This window comes from Copadichromis virginalis, linkage group LG7 (genome assembly GCF_057382275.1).
Source record: "Copadichromis virginalis isolate Kocher_CV1m ecotype Utaka linkage group LG7, C_Virginalis_male_GT1.1, whole genome shotgun sequence".
NCBI lineage: Eukaryota > Metazoa > Chordata > Actinopteri > Cichliformes > Cichlidae > Copadichromis > Copadichromis virginalis.
The window spans coordinates 40,836,376-40,853,875 of NC_140624.1; the positions used below are offsets into that span (position 1 = coordinate 40,836,376).

Consider the following 17,500-nt stretch of genomic DNA (forward strand, 5'->3'; position numbering starts at 1 on the left):
AAGTTTTTTAAATTCTATTAACAATAGTAACTACTGAGAAACCAAGGCTTCCAGGTCAAATCCTGCTCTCTGGTGTGGCTGTAGGTCTGCATAGAGATTTCTGCCCATGAAATCACCAAGTGCTCCTCTACCACACCTGTAAGCTAACCAGCCAATAACGATGAAATGCAAATATTCTAAATACTGAAGACTGACAATTTCACACTGGCCCGAGTATGCATCTTTTATTGACATATTCTTTGTTTTCAAAGAATATAAAGGGAAAAAAGTGATGCCATTGTATAGGGCCAATTTTATGGCAGAATTCTAGGCAATATGGTACCAGGAAACCATCATAATCAAAGACATCTAACTTTTCTTTTACTTTTTTTTACTTAACTCTTCCAATCCTGTGAAATAAATCTGAGTTTATTAAATGCCCCACACTACCAAACCAAAGCAAACCAAAGGGCTTTCTGAGCTTCCTGCTTGAAAATGACATGCCCAAAATGAATGGAGTTGTCTCTGCAATTACAAACTCTGTGTAATGTAATGTGTAATATGTACTGATGCAATTCTCATTTTGAAGTGTGACCCACAGTGATTAGTGAAATCCACTGCACATCCACTGTTATTTTATTTGTGTGTTACTCTTCCTTCCCTCACCCCAAATGGTCACGACAGATGGCCACCAGTCCCTAAGGCTGGTTCTGTTTGCGGTATCTTCCTGGTAAAAGTGAGTTTTTCCTTCCCACTGTCACCAAAGCACTTGACCATAGGAGGTCTTATAATTGTTGGGTTTTTCTGTCTCTTTTGTATTATTGTCTTTACCTTATATAAAGCACCTTGAGGCAGCTGTTGTTGTGATTTGGTGCTATATAAAATACAATTGAATTGCATTACTTCCATCAGTAGTGCATCATATACTGAGAGTAAACATTAACTGTCAAAAATGACTTACATTTCAGTAGCGGTGTTTTATCCATGTATAAAAGCATTCGTCAGTCACTAAAAATCCTCCCATGCCACAGCCAGCCTAAACAAACTTTTATGTACTATGTTTTTTTCCTGGATTTTTGGTTGGTATTCTCTCTCTCTCCAGTAAAACAAAACTACCATAAAATTAGATACTGTTCATTTCTTTGTAATTGATCAAACTTACAAATTTAGCAGGGGTTCAAATAATTATTTCCCCAACTGTAAATTAACCCCACCAACCCCATCTTCCAAGTAGAGTGGTCAAATATCCAGCCAGGCTTATGCTGATGGCTATCTAAAGTGGGAAATGTAACCAAATATTAGTTGGGGTGTATATTTATATATATCTGACTGTGTGTGGATTATAACCACCCGCCCCAAAATTCAACCTTGTGCATCCAATTCGTATTTTCTAGTCATTAAAGATGTGTTATGTAGTCATTCCACCCCGGAAAAAGAACAGTTCAACAAAATCATTAAAAATCCCAAATTATCATGGCATTCATGACCATGATGAGCATATGTAAACTTTTGACCACAACTGTACTTAAATATTAATATACCCTACTTTACAAAATGAAAGAAACCCAGGGGGGTCTAGGAGTCATGAATAGTTAATTTTCTTTTTGGTTTATATTTAAATCCTTTGCTGATTTTGCAAAATAGCACTCTACTGATAACACTGAAATAATGGTATGGCATTAAGTATTCCTCTAATGACAAAAATCTATGCAGTTTGTTTAATGGCAAAATAGAATGAAAATAAACTGCAATTATCTATTTAGCTTGTTTTTTAATCCTGATATTCTTAGCAAGGGAAAACCTTTCTTTCCTACAGTTTAGTGCTAAAGAGCTACAGTACTATATATGTTGTAGGGAAATCAATCTTTCCACTTTTTTATTTATAATTTAATTCTTTAAGCTAGTGAAACATTAATCATCAAGGCAAAGTACTTACAGTACAGATTTGAGTACATATACTCACTGGCTACTTGATTAAGTATGCCTGTTCAACTGCTTGTTAATGTAAATATAAAATCAGCAAATCACAAGGCAGTAGCTCAGTGCATTTAGACATGGTCAAGATGACCTGCTGAAGTTCAGAGGCTCAGAATCGGGAAGAAAATTAACTGAAGTGACTTTGAATGTTGCATGGTTGTTGGTGCCAGACTGGCTGATTTAAGTATTACAGAAACTGCTGATTCATTGCGTTTCAGCCCATCCTGCGTTCCTCAGGTGACCTTAGTAGCTCAAAATATTTTGCAGAGGTTTCAGACCTTGGCCCCTGCGATGCTAATGTTCGATGCTTTTTTTCACAGCTTGCCTCATGTGACGACTTACGAGGATAATAGTGGGCCAATGACCTTCAACACCATTTTCAAGGGGGGTTGCATACCTCGGACTCTTTATCCGTAGTTTAGAACTGAAGAAACCTCTTGGATGACACGTGAAAGCACTCAACATTAGCTGGATGACTGAAAAGCTACCAAGACACATGATCTATTGGGACTTTCCCACACAACCAACTTTAGGGTTCGCAGAAAATGATCAGAAAAAGAGAAAATCCAGTTGTTGATGTCAAAGGTAAGGGGAGAATGGACAGTATGCTTTGATTTTATAAGATGGCAACAGCAACTCAAATAGCCCCTCATTACAGCCAGTGTGTGCTGAGAACCATGTATGAAGTTACAACACATCAAACTTTGAAGCAGATGGGGTATAGTGGCAAAAGACCACACTCAGTGCCGCTCTTGTTAGCTACCGTGCACAGGCACGTGCAAGAATATTGGAAAAACATTGGCTGGTCTGATGAGTTTCATTTTCTGCTGAGATATTCAGATGGCAGGGTCAAAATTTGGAGTAAACGGTGTAAAAAATGCAATCGTCCCGTTTTTCAGTAGTGTGATGGTGTTAAGGATATTTTCTTGTCACACTTTGGGCTTCATAAGAAATAACTTAGGAATGATTATATACCACAGCCTGCCTGAGTATTATTGCTGATCATGTCTGTCCCCTTATGACCGTCTTGTGATGGCTGCATCCAGCATGATAACTCACAGTCGCAGAAAGCTCAAAACTGTGTGATGCTCATCATGTCAATATGGACTAAAGGCTCTGAGGAATCTTTCCAGCAATGTTTTGAATCTCTAACATGAATATTTAAGGTTCTGCAGGCAAAAGGGAGTCCAACCTACTACCAGCATAGCATACCTGCGACAGTAGTTAGTGAGTATATTTTACTAGTAGGATTTGCCCTGGTGTAAAAACTTCACCATTCACTCATGTGTATATATTCTACTTTTATCCATAATCTTGCTGAGAATACTTTAATGATGGTTTAAAGATTTTTTTTAAATGAGTTATCAGGGTTTTATCATATCAAGGATGGATCTTCCTAAAGGTTTGGCTCAATGGTGTAATTACAGGTCCCATTTATCCCAAAAATAGTATAATGGTGTGATATTTTATAAAAGGTATCTTGCAAGAAGTGATTAAAGGAAACAGTACAAGCAGACAAAACTCGTTCCCAACATGCTGCCCTAGAGCAAGTAATAAATGAACAGGAGGGCAAGAGATGTGCAAGGGCACATTAAGTGTCACAAATTTCTTTACTGCACTGGTAGAAATTTCTCCTGAGAAACATTAAGAGACCAAACAATAAAGCTTGGTCTGCTCCTATTATGTGCTCTTGTTCAGTGGTACTCTTTCACTTTTAACAGTGCACTGAAATGTTTATTACTCCAATACTAACTCCATGGTGGATTTGGAAAAAGAAAGGTATGATTATTAGATCAGTCAAAGCTAATTCACTTGTACCGATAATAGATTGCTATAGGTTGTCCATTTTTCCAGAATGCATGATGACTGATCTAGGGAAGATCTCACTGAGAAAAAGGCTTGGCACTGAGACTTTGTTATACACCCTCCTCTTTTATTTGCTTTCTCTCGCCTCCTTTTCTCTTTCCTGCTCCCCTGTCTCCTCTGTTCCTCATTTTCACCTAGGTACACCACGTGGAGTAATGGATGAGCTAGTAGTCTGTTTTTTGTGGCTTTACTTGTTATTTTAGCCTTCTTACTTCATTAGTTTAGTAAGGAAAGTTCTGGGTCCTACAGCCCATTGCATGACTGGCCCAGCACCCTTTCTTGTTTTTGTTTCTTTAGGCCCAGTTTTCAGATGTTTATTTTATTTTGTTTTTCTTCCAATCAAATCACTTGTGTTGGTATATTTATACATTTATATATTTATATACGGTGCGGTCACCAAGATAAGTTGAGCCATTATGTATTTCTGGCTAATTTTTAATTTCTTTACATTTCAAAAAGCAAAACCAAATAGAGTAATGCTGCAATGTAACCATTTTTGTACCACAATTCTTATTTAAATGTTGTAACAGATTTTGATATGAGCCCTGTTTTGCCTTTTTTGTTTATAGAAACCAGTGGCTGCCATTTTTTCTTAAACACACACACACAGGCACAAACGTAAGCAGATTTTTGATGGCTGTTCCAGTGAATTGACTGAAACTGTCTTACTTGATTAGCTGTGTTGATGTCGATTCCATTCTTGATGTGATCGAGCGCCTTGTCCAGGTTCCCTGAACGAGCTGCGCGCAGAAAGCTGGTGGCTGCATCGGCCTGCAGAAGGTGGAGGAGAGGAGGAAGCGAGCACGCAGGTGAATACAAATCACTGTGTTTCTGTGCATTTAAAAACTTTCACATAACAGCGATGACTGATGACAAAATTGCTTATTTGTGAAATTGTAAAAAGAGCAACAATATGCAAAGATCCTTCAATATTAACTGTTCCTCCAACATTATCCTTGCTATCAAGTTGTAGTTACACTAAGAGCCTCAGTCAGGTTACACATCTTAATCCATTATAATAACATAACTACCCTTCAAGGCAAGACACAGGGCAATATGCAGGAATATGATACTACTGCACATTCACTGCTTCTCTGCCCTCTGTAAGAGGCTTAAAATGTCAGACTCCTTCCATTTGTGTTTCGCCCACACTCTGCATTGGGCTGGCATTCATAGCACGCTTCATCACAAGCTCCGCTGTCTGCCTGTCTGATCTCAGGCAGGAAAGCTCCTGTGGTTTGTATCTCATTGTGTGTCAGTGTTTGTACGCCCACCCCGATTTCATTTATCAGCAAATAATGTAATACAACTGACCTGCACAATGAAATGATTCAACGCTGTGAAAGAGAAATGTTATGCAGTGTACTGCACTCTTGACCCTCTCTCCACCCTTGTCACCACCAGTTTGAGCTGTTATTCCCAAGTACTTTAATTAGGCTGAACTGCTTAAAGATATGCTTGCCCTTTTCAAGTCACTGAGTCATCTTTTCTTCTCTCCTCACAGCTCATGTGAAAAATAACACTTTTACAGGATTCCATGCAGTCCTGTGAAAAGGTACACCTTGACTGCTTCCATAAGAATTAAGAGGGAATGTGGCAGCCAGGTGCTGCTAATTGAATGCGCTTCATTGACTGATCATCAGCAAATAAGTGGGTAAAAAAGCAGATGTTTTGTCAGTTTGCAGGTCTGGAGCATTCAGGTGCGTTTTAACATAATACCAAGGAGGAAAGACATCAACTCTTAGAGGAGCTCGATTTGTTCATGTTACTCTAAGTGCTCTTTCCTGAAGTCAGCACAGGCATCTATCTTGGCACCAATCTATTGTTTAACTGGTACGTGATTTGTGTAAATACATTTGACGATACTATAAATATCATACATGTTACCTGTTACTCTTATCTTCCTGCGTGCGTATTTGAAGGATAATATTGTATTATCTATTCAGCATCTGGTCTCTTTACTTTGAACATAAGAGCTAGACAGCAGTTGTGCACAGCAGAGATGAGAGACAGGACCTCAAAGACTCACTATCAGTGACAGGAGCCTTCCTACTTAACAATCCAGTGTGCTGCTACTGTGTACATTGTAGGTGTCTGTCACATTATGGAGAGTCTCTTATGAATATTCTATCTTTAGGAACTGGCAAGTGAGCAGAGAAGATATTTTAAACAGTACATGATAATTACTCTGTCTTTACAGAATGTGGTAACCTGTTTTTCCAGATGAGTTTTTTTTCTAATACAAACAATTACAGTTGCTCTTTTCAACTCCACACTGCAGCTTGTGAAGCTTGTGAGGCAATTTATGCATGCTGAATTTTGGTTCTGTAGCTTTGCTGTTTTTCCTTTACATGTCTTCAGGGAGAAGTTCAGCTTTTCAAGCAGCAGTGTAGGGCCCAGCTATTTAAATCTTGATTATTTTACTGTGCCAGCATAGATAATATCTGAGCAATGCAAATATCCTGTGAGAACAGGGGACGGTGATTAACCTGCATCAAGTTTGAAAAGGCGTGGCTGTTATTAATAATAAAAATAATAATAATGGATTGCATTTATATCGCGCTTTCCTGGTGTTGGCCCCTCTGGCCAACACCAGTAGGCGGTAGGATGAAGTGTCTTGCCCAAAGATACAACGACCAGGACAGAGAGAGCTGGGGTATTGAACCGGCAACCTTCCGGTTAAAGATGAACTTTTCAACCACCTGAACCACGGTCGCAAATTATACACCAAAACTGGTATATAATCCTCCAGTTTTATAACCTCATAATACCTGCTTATCAAGCTGATCAAGGTCGCTTGTCACATTATTTTACACAATTGCTGTCACGATCAAATGGGTTCTAGCAAAGACTCATCACAAAAAAATGTGGTCCTGAACCCTGCTGGTGTTCAGCTAAATTTATTTATCATGCGTATATTACGCTATGATTTATTCTACAACCAAAAGCCATTTCAGATCTCGGTCCTTTGCCTCATTTATCTTGGTGTCATAATATTACTGATCACAGTCTACACCTGCATCCCCTCTCTTCTTCCCAATGACTCTGCACCATTGTTAAATGAAGCCATTTTCTATGTGCATTTTTCATGTGGCAAATTATTTTGTTAATGAGTGTTGGTCAGGTGAATAGACCCAGCCACAACATGAGGCATGAGCTGACCACATTTAGCTGAAAATGAAAAATCCAGAAACCCATTCTGCACCACTTCGCTTCTGCTTCCCTCCTCACATTCTACAGTATTTTCCCCATATTCATGTGTTCCCCATTGTGTTTTATGCTGTTTGTGTTGCTGTTGCTCTGCAACACATTTACTAGTGCCAGTTATTCTTCTTTGTTATTGTTTTGTTAGCTTTTTTAATTTCACACTTTATCCTGCACATCCTTCTAGATAAACAGTAGATGTAGAAGTAGACACAGTAGAAGTGACAGTTAAAAAGGTACTGAACTCCATGATGTACTTAAGAAGAGACATGGTGATAGCTGCACTACTGCTTAAAAGTTTGCAGTTACTGACAAATGTCACTGTTTCAGGTTCATTCAATATATTCAAGGTTCAATTCCATATATTCAAGTTTTAATCAAAATGTAGTGATATGTAGTGTGATATGTAGTAAGCTTATTATCACCCAGTAAATGAATATAATTTGATGCTATGCAAGTGATTTCAGATTTATATTTCAGACATAATTTGTATTGTCAAGGTCAAGAAATATTAATATCAGAAAACTGTCTCTTACAGTAAGTTTGCTTGTTCACCTCTTAGTTTTCAGCTTTATCAAGCTAAACATCTGGAGATAAGTTTGTCAGGAGGAAACAATCATTTGTGGGAGGCTTCTTCTTCTTTAATTTTTGAAGGTCATAAAATACACAATTTTTTACTAATTTATATATAAAAACAAATAGTTATGCGACTAATTATTTTCTAAATTATACATTTTCATTGTTTTTAAAGCTCGCAATTTAAAGTAAGAATGTAGCCACTGTGACATCACCAAGTGATATTATGAAGCCTCAAGGTCCACCCCTCGAAAAGGAGGATTGCAAATGCTTTATTTACTTTTATACTTATAAATGCTGCTGCCTGCAAGCTGCAAAAATTAATAAAACATTGAGTATTTTTTTTTATCTGTCATTAGAAATATAATAATCACAAATATTCTAGAAAAATGATAAAATAGGAGCCTTTATCTCCCACTCCACTGTCTATGCATGTCGCAAGTCTACGACAAGTATGTGCAGGCATTTGACGGCAGTTTTAAATTCATTACAAAAGGCACAATAACACACAGTCATTGCACAATATACTACAAAACAATAAATCCAATTAGTTTGTCTTAAAATCTGAATTTTGAATGAACTTAAATACTACAATATTCCTCGGGCGCTGATATGCTGAAATTTCAATATCTTCACCTGAAATACTAACTGGTGACTTAGGGGAGGCAGAAAGATGATCTTTGCAAAACCTCAAGGAATCCCACAACAACTTATGGACAAACACATACAAAGTATGAAAGAAACAAGTGTACTTTGAATACAACTTTCTTATTTACTCCCCAGGGTTTTGCTAACCTCTCAGAAGCCAAAACAGGACCTGATACAGAGCTCAATGCTGAGCAAAGTTCTTGGTAGGATGCAACGTGTGAAAAGCTCTTCTGTCAGGGTTCTTAAACACACCAAATCTTGCCATCACATCAAACCTACTTTCATCAACCTACGCTCCCAAAAAAGTACTGTAGCCAAATTTTGCATGACAAAAGCTATGAAAGCAAAGACTTCAGAAAGAAAATACAGAAGCAGAGAAAACTGAAGCTAAAGTCCCATGACTTCACACACATGGAAATGAAAGCAAGAAGGCACCCATGCAAGATAAATATATGCATACACACTAATGCAAATATGCAGGAATAGTCTATTAGAAGGGACAGGAACTGCATGAGTAACACCTCATTTCCTACAAGATGAGAAATGTTAAGACACGTATGGCAATGAGTCATGGAGCATGGGGAGAGAAAAATATAATCTGCTAAATAAGCTGTTGCTGGTCTTAGTTTGACATCTATGTGACTAAATTAATGTTCTGAGACAGCGGTGTAAATGCCAAATAAAGTTTTACAGTATCAAGTGCACAATTCTAGCATTTAGCTTTTCCCCAGGTGATTTTGAGAGGGAAGATATAGATCATGAAACTTTAAATATCACAAAGTCTGTACTGGAAGCGTTTTGTTGACTTTCTGTGCTGTGGGTATTTGACATTAGTCACTGGCAGAACACTGGATGTCTGTACTTATCGTAGTGACAGCGCCTGTCACATCTAATTTTGAAATGAGTTCTTGTGTCACTTAAAGTTGAGACTTCTTCCAACAGTTAAACATGCATCTCGTCTCTTCCACACTGGAACTTTTGCATGTGCATGGATGTGTTAGATACATATTTTTTTTTTTAGAAAATTAAGCATTTGGGATTGAATTTCAGACTTTCAGCAGTTATTTGACCGTAATTTGATGAAATTACTGCATTAAGTCCTCAGGAATTACAGCTATTTTTAGATGTGCAAAATTAATTGGACAAACTAACATTTTTTTTTAATAATATTTTTTTGTATGAAAATCCTTTGCAGTCAGTGCCTGCCTGAAGACTAGAACTCCAAATGGACATTCAAATGCTGTTTTTCCAAACCTTGAGACGCCCTGCTAAGCCTTGGCTACAATCATCTTCAGTTGCTGCTTGTTTGTGGATCTTTCTGGTTTCAGTTTTGCCTGCAGAAACTGAACGACATGTTCTGTTGGGTTGAGATCAGGTCACTGACTTTGTTATTGAAAAATATGTTTTCTTTGCCTTGAAAACCTCTTGGGTTGCATTTATGCTTTGTATTACTATTTATTTGCACTTTGAAGCTCTTTGTGATCCATTTTGCAGCATTCGTCTCAGAGTATAGGCCCATACACTTCAGAATTCATCCTGTTACCTTTCAGGATTCACATCACCAATAACCACTAGCAACCCGGTTCACCGGGCTGCCTTACATGCTCATGCCATAGCATTGCCTTCATCCTGTTAGTCAGATAATGTGATCTGCTTTGGATCATGAGGCATCCCTTTCCTAGTTCATACCCTTCTTTTCCCATCATTCTAGTAAAGCTAATTTGGCTTTCATCTATCCAAAGACATTTTTCCAGGACTGAGCAGGTTCTTTTAGATGTTTTCTTGTAAAGTCTAATCTGGTCTTCTTATTCTTGAGCATAACCAATGGTTTGTACTTTCTGGTATTTCAATTTTTGATGGTATTTCTTAAATGTAGATCTTGATAATGAAGTATCTACCTCCTTGAAAGTGTTCTTGACTTGGTTAGATGTTGTGAAGTTAGTGGTTCGATAGCAGTTCGATACTAAGATACTAACCCCACACTGCTCTCCGATGTGTCCATCGGAGTATGAATGTGTATGAATTCATACTTGAGTAGTTAGGCAGCACTAAGAAACTTAGAAGACAGTGCTTGTGTGAATGGGCGCAATTGGGTGAATGTGGCATGTTGTATAGAGCGCTTTGAGTAGAAAAGTGCTATATAAGAATCAGTCCATTTACCATGTCAGTTGACCACTTACATTAGACACCTTAAAAATTAAAACTGAAGTTCTGCACTTCAATCACTTCGTCTTTACAGGCTGAAAAGTACAGTGGCCCTGAGAGGCCAAACGGACTGCAACCTAAGAAAACACCAGCAATAAGAAAAACACGGCAAAAGCACACAAAACACAACGGAAATAGGAAAAAACAGATTTCCAAAAGCACAAGGGAAGTGTTTCTGGGGAGACAATAACCCGACGGACCAGTTGCAGGGCCACCGTATAAAAGCCACTGTATCACTGTAACCTAAACAAAACATTCTCAAACAGTAAAGAACTAAACTGAAGCTAGCAAATCTGTTCTGGAAAGTAACTGAACCTAGACAAAATTGAAAACAAAATCAAATAAGAACAAAAATGTAAAACTATGGTCCTTTAATAAGAGCAAGACAACATAATTTAAACATAATACAACAAGCCCTAATTTCTGTGCAAATATGGAGAGATAAAAATTAAGATGGAAAGAAACAAAGGCATAGGAGGGTAGGTGTAGAAGCTCAATAATCAAGAAAAATATTCAAAACCAATCATGGATGATCTTAAGCAGCATATTTGGGGTCTATTGTGATAAATACTGGACACAAATATCTGTTGTAGATGGAATAATAGTGAGCACGAACAAGACGTTCATTCATATAATGATAAAAAAAGCATACCAAGACAAATTACCTTCAAACACACAAACCAAAACTAAAAATAGCTGCACAGACGCCACAGTATGTTAGTGTTAGCACCAACAGGGAGGGAGATAGATCACAGTAATGAATCCTCTTGGGTTTAAACAAAGACCCACTTCTACCACAGAAGACAGATTCCCAGGCAAACTTACACACACATAAAATAGGAACAGAAAAGAAATATAAAAAACCACAGAGACACGACTGAGTGTAGATTAACACACAAAGGTATGGTTACACATGGTTTTCATGCTCTGACAGCAGGACAAAAACAGATCAAGCCCTGCAGACTCCAGCTGTCAAGTGCATCTCACAGTCATGAGTACAACATACTGTAAATACCATAAACAGATGTATCTATCAGGGCATTAGCTTCTGCTTATCCAAAGTTGAGTCGTGACAGCAACACACCAAGCAGGGAACTCTAAACATCTGTCTCGCCAGCAAAGCGTTCAAGTTCCTCCTGATGGATCTCAAAGCATTCCTAGGCTGGAGATGTGTAATCTATCCAGCAGGTCTCCAAGTTGGACATGCCCAGAAAACCTCCAAAGGACGGTGGCCAGGAGGTATCCTAATAAGATGCAATAAGCATCTCAACTGGCTCCTTTTGACACAAAGGAGCAGCAGATGTCCAAGCTCCTCACACTAAGGCTGAGCCAATCCATCCTAACAGAAAGAAACCCCCACACATGGCAGTATCACTGGTGAGAGGTATGCTGCACAGTACAGGTACATAAAACAGGTCACCTAGCTTATCATTTATATTATTACTGGCACAGTTTCTTATTTTCCATGTTTCCACAGTTTTCAAGTCCCTGTAGGTCTGATAGCATAAAATATTTTCACGAGAATACGCACAAGCTCATAAAAGCAATGATTGGAATAATCACATTAAAAAAGTCTAATCTGAAGATATATTTTCTATTGCTTTACATACTCATGACATCTACATCTGTGTAAATAAGAACAGATACATAAATTATCCTCTCATCTCATATTATGTCAATATTAAATCAAATAAACTGGAATATATTTGAATAAAAATTTCAATTTGTTAATTGTTATTTTGTGACATACAAGTGAGACGGGCTAAAACACAAAAAATAAGATAGATTTTAAAATAAATACATGAAAGTTGTTTTTAGTTATTTAGTTAAGTTGTATTTGTCAGGTAAGTAGATACAGATGCTATCCATCATCTTAAAGCTGCTATATTTGTAGTCTTTATGTCACTCCAAAAGATTTTACATCAGCTAAGAAGTATCTAAATAAAATGCTTAACATGTAAACAATTTAACATACTAATGATATTGAAAGCATTAACTCATAATTAGGCTGCCATAATTTAACATTTTCGCCAAGGAAAATGGACATCACTTCAAGCGTGTGCTTATGGTTGGCAAGATGAAGTCACAGCCCCGAGAATTAAAAATCGATTGAGTCCTGCAGGCTCTACGGTGTGTGAGCTGATCTATTACTGATGGATGGAGAGTTTCAGAGTATGAGATGGTGTCGTGCAACATATAGGCTTTGATCTGAACACTAATACAATGGATGTGAGCATGAAAGTGACTCATCCTGGATCTAAATGTAGGTAAAAGCACAAAGACTGAGACTTCAGATTAAGAAAGATTGAGAAAGGTTCATGCTATTCACAGTAATGACTGCAAAATAAGAGACTGGCAAGAATAGTGGGCACACTAGTATTGGGAGGTGGCTGTAGTTCAGGAAGTAGGAAGTAGATGATTTTTGGCTGCCTTCTCTCTGCATGCCAAAGTATCCTCGGGCAAGATAGTGAACCCCAAGTAGCTCTCAGTTGTGTTCACTGGAATAGGAATGCATGTTAACGTTAGACAGAAAGCACTTGGGTATAGAAAAAAGTGCTATAGTGTGAATGAACATAACCAAGTGAATGACACATTGTATAAAGTGCACTATATAAGAATCAGCCCATTTACCATTTACTGACTGTACCTACTAAAGTCATGTTGTTAGCACATTGCTAAGTTCATTTCAAGGTACCACATTTTGTGGTGATGATTAACAAATCTAAAGCGGACCCATCCTTTTCATTTCCAGATATATTTTTTTTCTTGAAATCTATTAGGAGCTTTGAATTATTGACAATTCAAAATCATTTTTATTTATAACTGTGCTATATATACTGTGCTAATGGTGCAGTCTCTCAGTTCTTAGTGTCTGTATTTTGTGTTATTTCCCTCTTCATGGCCTCCCTACTGACCTCATACTTCAAACTTTGGACATGTTTAATATATGAATATGCTGAATTGTAACATTACATATATGACAGAAAGTAAGGAAACAGAAAAAAATAAAATAGCTCCAGTTAAGGACTGACCTCCATCAACTTGAGCAAACAGCTCCACAACCACAACTACACAGCTCCATGTTCATATGCTCATCTGAAGCTTAGCTGACATGTATCTTTAAAAATAAAGACAGCAGTTAATGACTGAATAAATGATTAGATGGTTTGTTGAGATTAATAACTTTAGCTGTGCACCAAATTCTTCCTTCCTCCAAAATGAAGAGCCACATCAAAACCAGGATATTCCTGTTGTCTTCTCTATCTCTGTGCTAAAACAGAGCTTCTGAAATATTTATAGCTTCTGTCAGGCCACTGCTTCTGCAGCCCATTACAATCAAAGCATGCTTCTTCTTATTTTTTATATATCTATCTTGATGTCTAAATGCATGCACATCACATGTGCATGTAGCGCATGTAGGTAGTGGGGCTAGCATATAAATGCACACAACACAAAAGCACAGACAAGGAAAAAGAAAATGTGGCAAAGATGGCTTATGGTTTATAAACTATACACAGACATTTTTTGTCCAGGCCATGATTAATATTTCAACCTTATGCAATCTGCTTACATTTGTGAAAATGCTAATAAGGGATACAGCCATACAGAAATGAAAGAAAAACCTTGACCTTTGACTCATACATTGAGGGGATCTATCCGTTGTGACAGGGGGCTTTTTGTATCAGCAAGGTTCTGGTCCATTCCTCTTTTTTTATATCAAGAATTCATTACAAAGAAACAAACAATAAAATACATTTTATTATTTTGCAAGGACATGTATAACAACATTGGAGCTACCAGCACAGAAAACGTGTCTCTATAGCTCTTCTACTATCATCAAAGAAAGGCAAAAATGCACTAAAATAAAGAAGAAACACTGTTACCACGTCTTCTAAGTTAAATAATTTATTGTTCTTCATTTCAGTCTGCACTCTATATTCATAATCTACTACCTCTTGAGAATAATCCTTTGCGTGGCTGTGTTGCATGTGCACACTGTAAGAATTCAGCTACTGTACTGTGTTTTACTGGACATTTCAAGAAAGATCTGTTCAGGTGACAGACGTATTAGTGATTTTTTTTCCCTTTTAACTTGCATTTCTACCTGCCACTGGATGATTTCTGCTTTCATTTTACTACCCCATTAGGCATTTCTGCCTACAGCACAGAAAAGAAGACAGACAGAAAGAGACAATAAAGTGACATGGCAAGGAGGCCCCGAACTCCTGAATTCACAAGCACTTCTTCATTTGCTCAGCTATCCGTCATTTCCACTCATTTCTTGTCATCGCTCCTTTAACCTCTCTCTCCCCATCCCAGGCTCTCTCAGCTTTGTGAAGACTATCCCCACCCTCAATGTGCCTCCTCTCTCTCTCTCTTTTCATAACCTTTTAATATTTATGAGGACTGCAGAAATGCTAGGAGCAAAGCATGCTGGGTACAGCTGTCCCTCAGAGTCTCTTCCTGACGTCATCACTGGCATTCTGGGCTCCCCACCAGTATCAAAGTCAAGTTCCAAGTTCTCTGCCAGCAAAACTGAATCTGAAAATGTATTTTACTGGCACACAGAAAATACAGAGTCATAGAAACTGTTTAAAAACAGCACCTTGAGGCAACGGTTGTTGTCATTTGGTGCCATATAGATAAAATATCATTGAAATGAAGAGAAATGGCTTAACCACCATAGGAACAAGACTTTTGTTGACAGGACCGCTAATGAAAAGCTTATATATATGATTTGAGCCTATATAATTGTTAAGACTAAATAATGCATGTTTTATATATAAGCTTCATATCCACAGAACCAACATTACTAAATTAGAAAACAGACCACTAAATAAATGGGGAAAAAATATAACTTTGAATGTTTAGACATTCTTGTATTTCTACTCACATCTAATTGGCCAAATTGACATTAACTTTCCTCAGTGCAAAGCAATCTGTGACTGCCAAGCTTTGAGAGGCTGATGCTTTAAAATAAGCACAGCATGATTTAGAAGTTGATTACAGCTGTATTTGATTACCTCAAGTGACCAATCTTAAATCTGACACAAGGAAGCAGTGTGCCTTTAACTCAGTACTCCCTCACACAGAAGCCCATGCTGAGCTTATTGCTGCTTAATTGCTGCTCTGTTTAATTTGCTTCACTAGTGCCACTACCTTGAACATCTAAATCACTCATTTAAATAAAAGTTTGATATCTTGGGACATGCACCTGTTTTCCTTCTTGCAGAGATTTAAGTGAAAAGAACACTCTCTCTGTCACTCTCTTATCTCTCCATGAATATTAAGTTACTCCTTGCAGTATATAGTAAAAATGAAATGCATGTACTTAAGGTCCAAAAGGGTTTATCTTGTAGCATGAAAGCACTCAGTCAAAGTACCTGTAGCAGTCCATTTACCATTTATTTTATCTTAGCACAAGTCTTTATTTTAAACTAAGCTAAATATTAGCTGCAGGTTGTCAACTAATAATTAGCAAACATCCGATCAATCACTCTTCCAAACAAATTCTGCTCCACAAAACAATTAAACATATATCCCAAGCACAGTGGTCGGGCAGTGATGGACCAGGGTGCTTCGCAGTTACTGAGCAAACCACAAAATCTTCTGTATACCAGAGCTTTGTAGAATCAAATGTGAGGCCAGCTTTCCCACAGCCAAAACTGACAACACACATGAACTTGAAAAGGGAAAAGTAGAAGAAAAAACTATGAGGAAAAGGGGGGGGGGGGAACACACACACACACACAGAGAAGCTGGGAGCCATTATGTCTGAAAATCATGTGCACATAACTAATGCAAAGCACTCAGCTGCAGACGACCAGTGACTCCCGTAAGGGCACTATGCAATCACGATGACAGGAAGAAGCAGTCGGCAAAGGGAGGAGAAGTTACAAATGACAGGAAGGAGGAGGAGGAAAGAAAGTACACATGGTACAAAAACGAGGACTGTGCCTCTGATAAACGATGGTATAAAGGATATAAAATAGTCATGGCAGAATGAATAAGTGAAGGAAAAAAATGGATATAGAAAAATGGTAGCGAGGAGCATGAAGGAGGAAGAATGAGAACCATGGACACTGGCGACATTAGAGATCACACAGCATATTAGATGATACTCCCAGACTCTTACAAATTCTGAGCTTCAATAGCAAAGTTAAAAAATGTCAAAATAGAAATAAATATGCAGTGTCTTGTAGACAAGAAATGAGATTGAGGAGAATTGAAGCAGGAAAGAAAGAAGGAAAGAAGAGTGTAAGAAAAGAGTCAAGAGTTAAAGAAACATATCCATTTTAGGGTCATTGATGAATCACCACTGTGAATTTTCTCAGAAATAGAGAAATCAGAGGTCACGGTCACATACAGAGCAGCACCTCTGGTGCTTATGGGATGCAGTGTCAGTGAGTGTCAGTGAGTCACTGACAAAGAAAAGAAGGCGGATTTGCATAATCGTTACACCTCACTGATGCACTGGTTAAACTAAAAAATCTGAGAATTACATCAATTACATTAAGTACAGCTGTATCTGTTTGTCTGTCTACCCATGTATGGTCCATCTATCTACTTGTGCATCAGTTGATATCAGTCTATCCTCTGCCCACTACATTTTGATCATCATTACTGTGCAATATTTAATACGAGCATAAAATCATTATTTATTCTTAAATATATATATAGCACCACAGAACTGTGCACCTAAAATACTTTTAGTCTCAGAGTTGTTAGTTTATCACTCCAACCTCCCTGATCCATCTGTCATTTGCTCATTTTGAGGTTATCTTAGGCAAAGGCCGAGGTTGCTGCCACAGCCCTTGAACTTTTTTATAAGTATTTTATTGTATGACAGCATTTTTGCATTTTCACAGGAGCACAGATGTCTTATCCGTACCCTACCTCGCTTATAAACCTTAGATGGTTTTATTAATAAAACTAGCAAAATTGCAGTAAAAAGTAAAAGGTATGTTTTTTGTGACCATCTCAGTGTATTCAGTTTATTTTATTTACACTGATTCATGGACTCACATGTGTATATATTCCAGTA

The 17,500-nt window shown here is 37.7% G+C and overlaps 1 protein-coding gene across 9 annotated transcripts in view; it reads right to left on the minus strand.

The window, feature by feature from the left end:
• Positions 1-17,500, minus strand: part of ank1b (ankyrin 1, erythrocytic b) — a 77,927-nt gene that overhangs the window by 41,108 nt on the left and 19,319 nt on the right. For all 9 annotated transcript variants that reach the window (XM_085463383.1, XM_085463382.1, XM_085463377.1 and 6 more), the window contains exon 2: positions 4,492-4,593. In XM_085463383.1, coding sequence (XP_085319509.1) covers positions 4,492-4,593 — 102 coding nt within the window. The remainder of the gene's footprint in view (positions 1-4,491; positions 4,594-17,500) is intronic.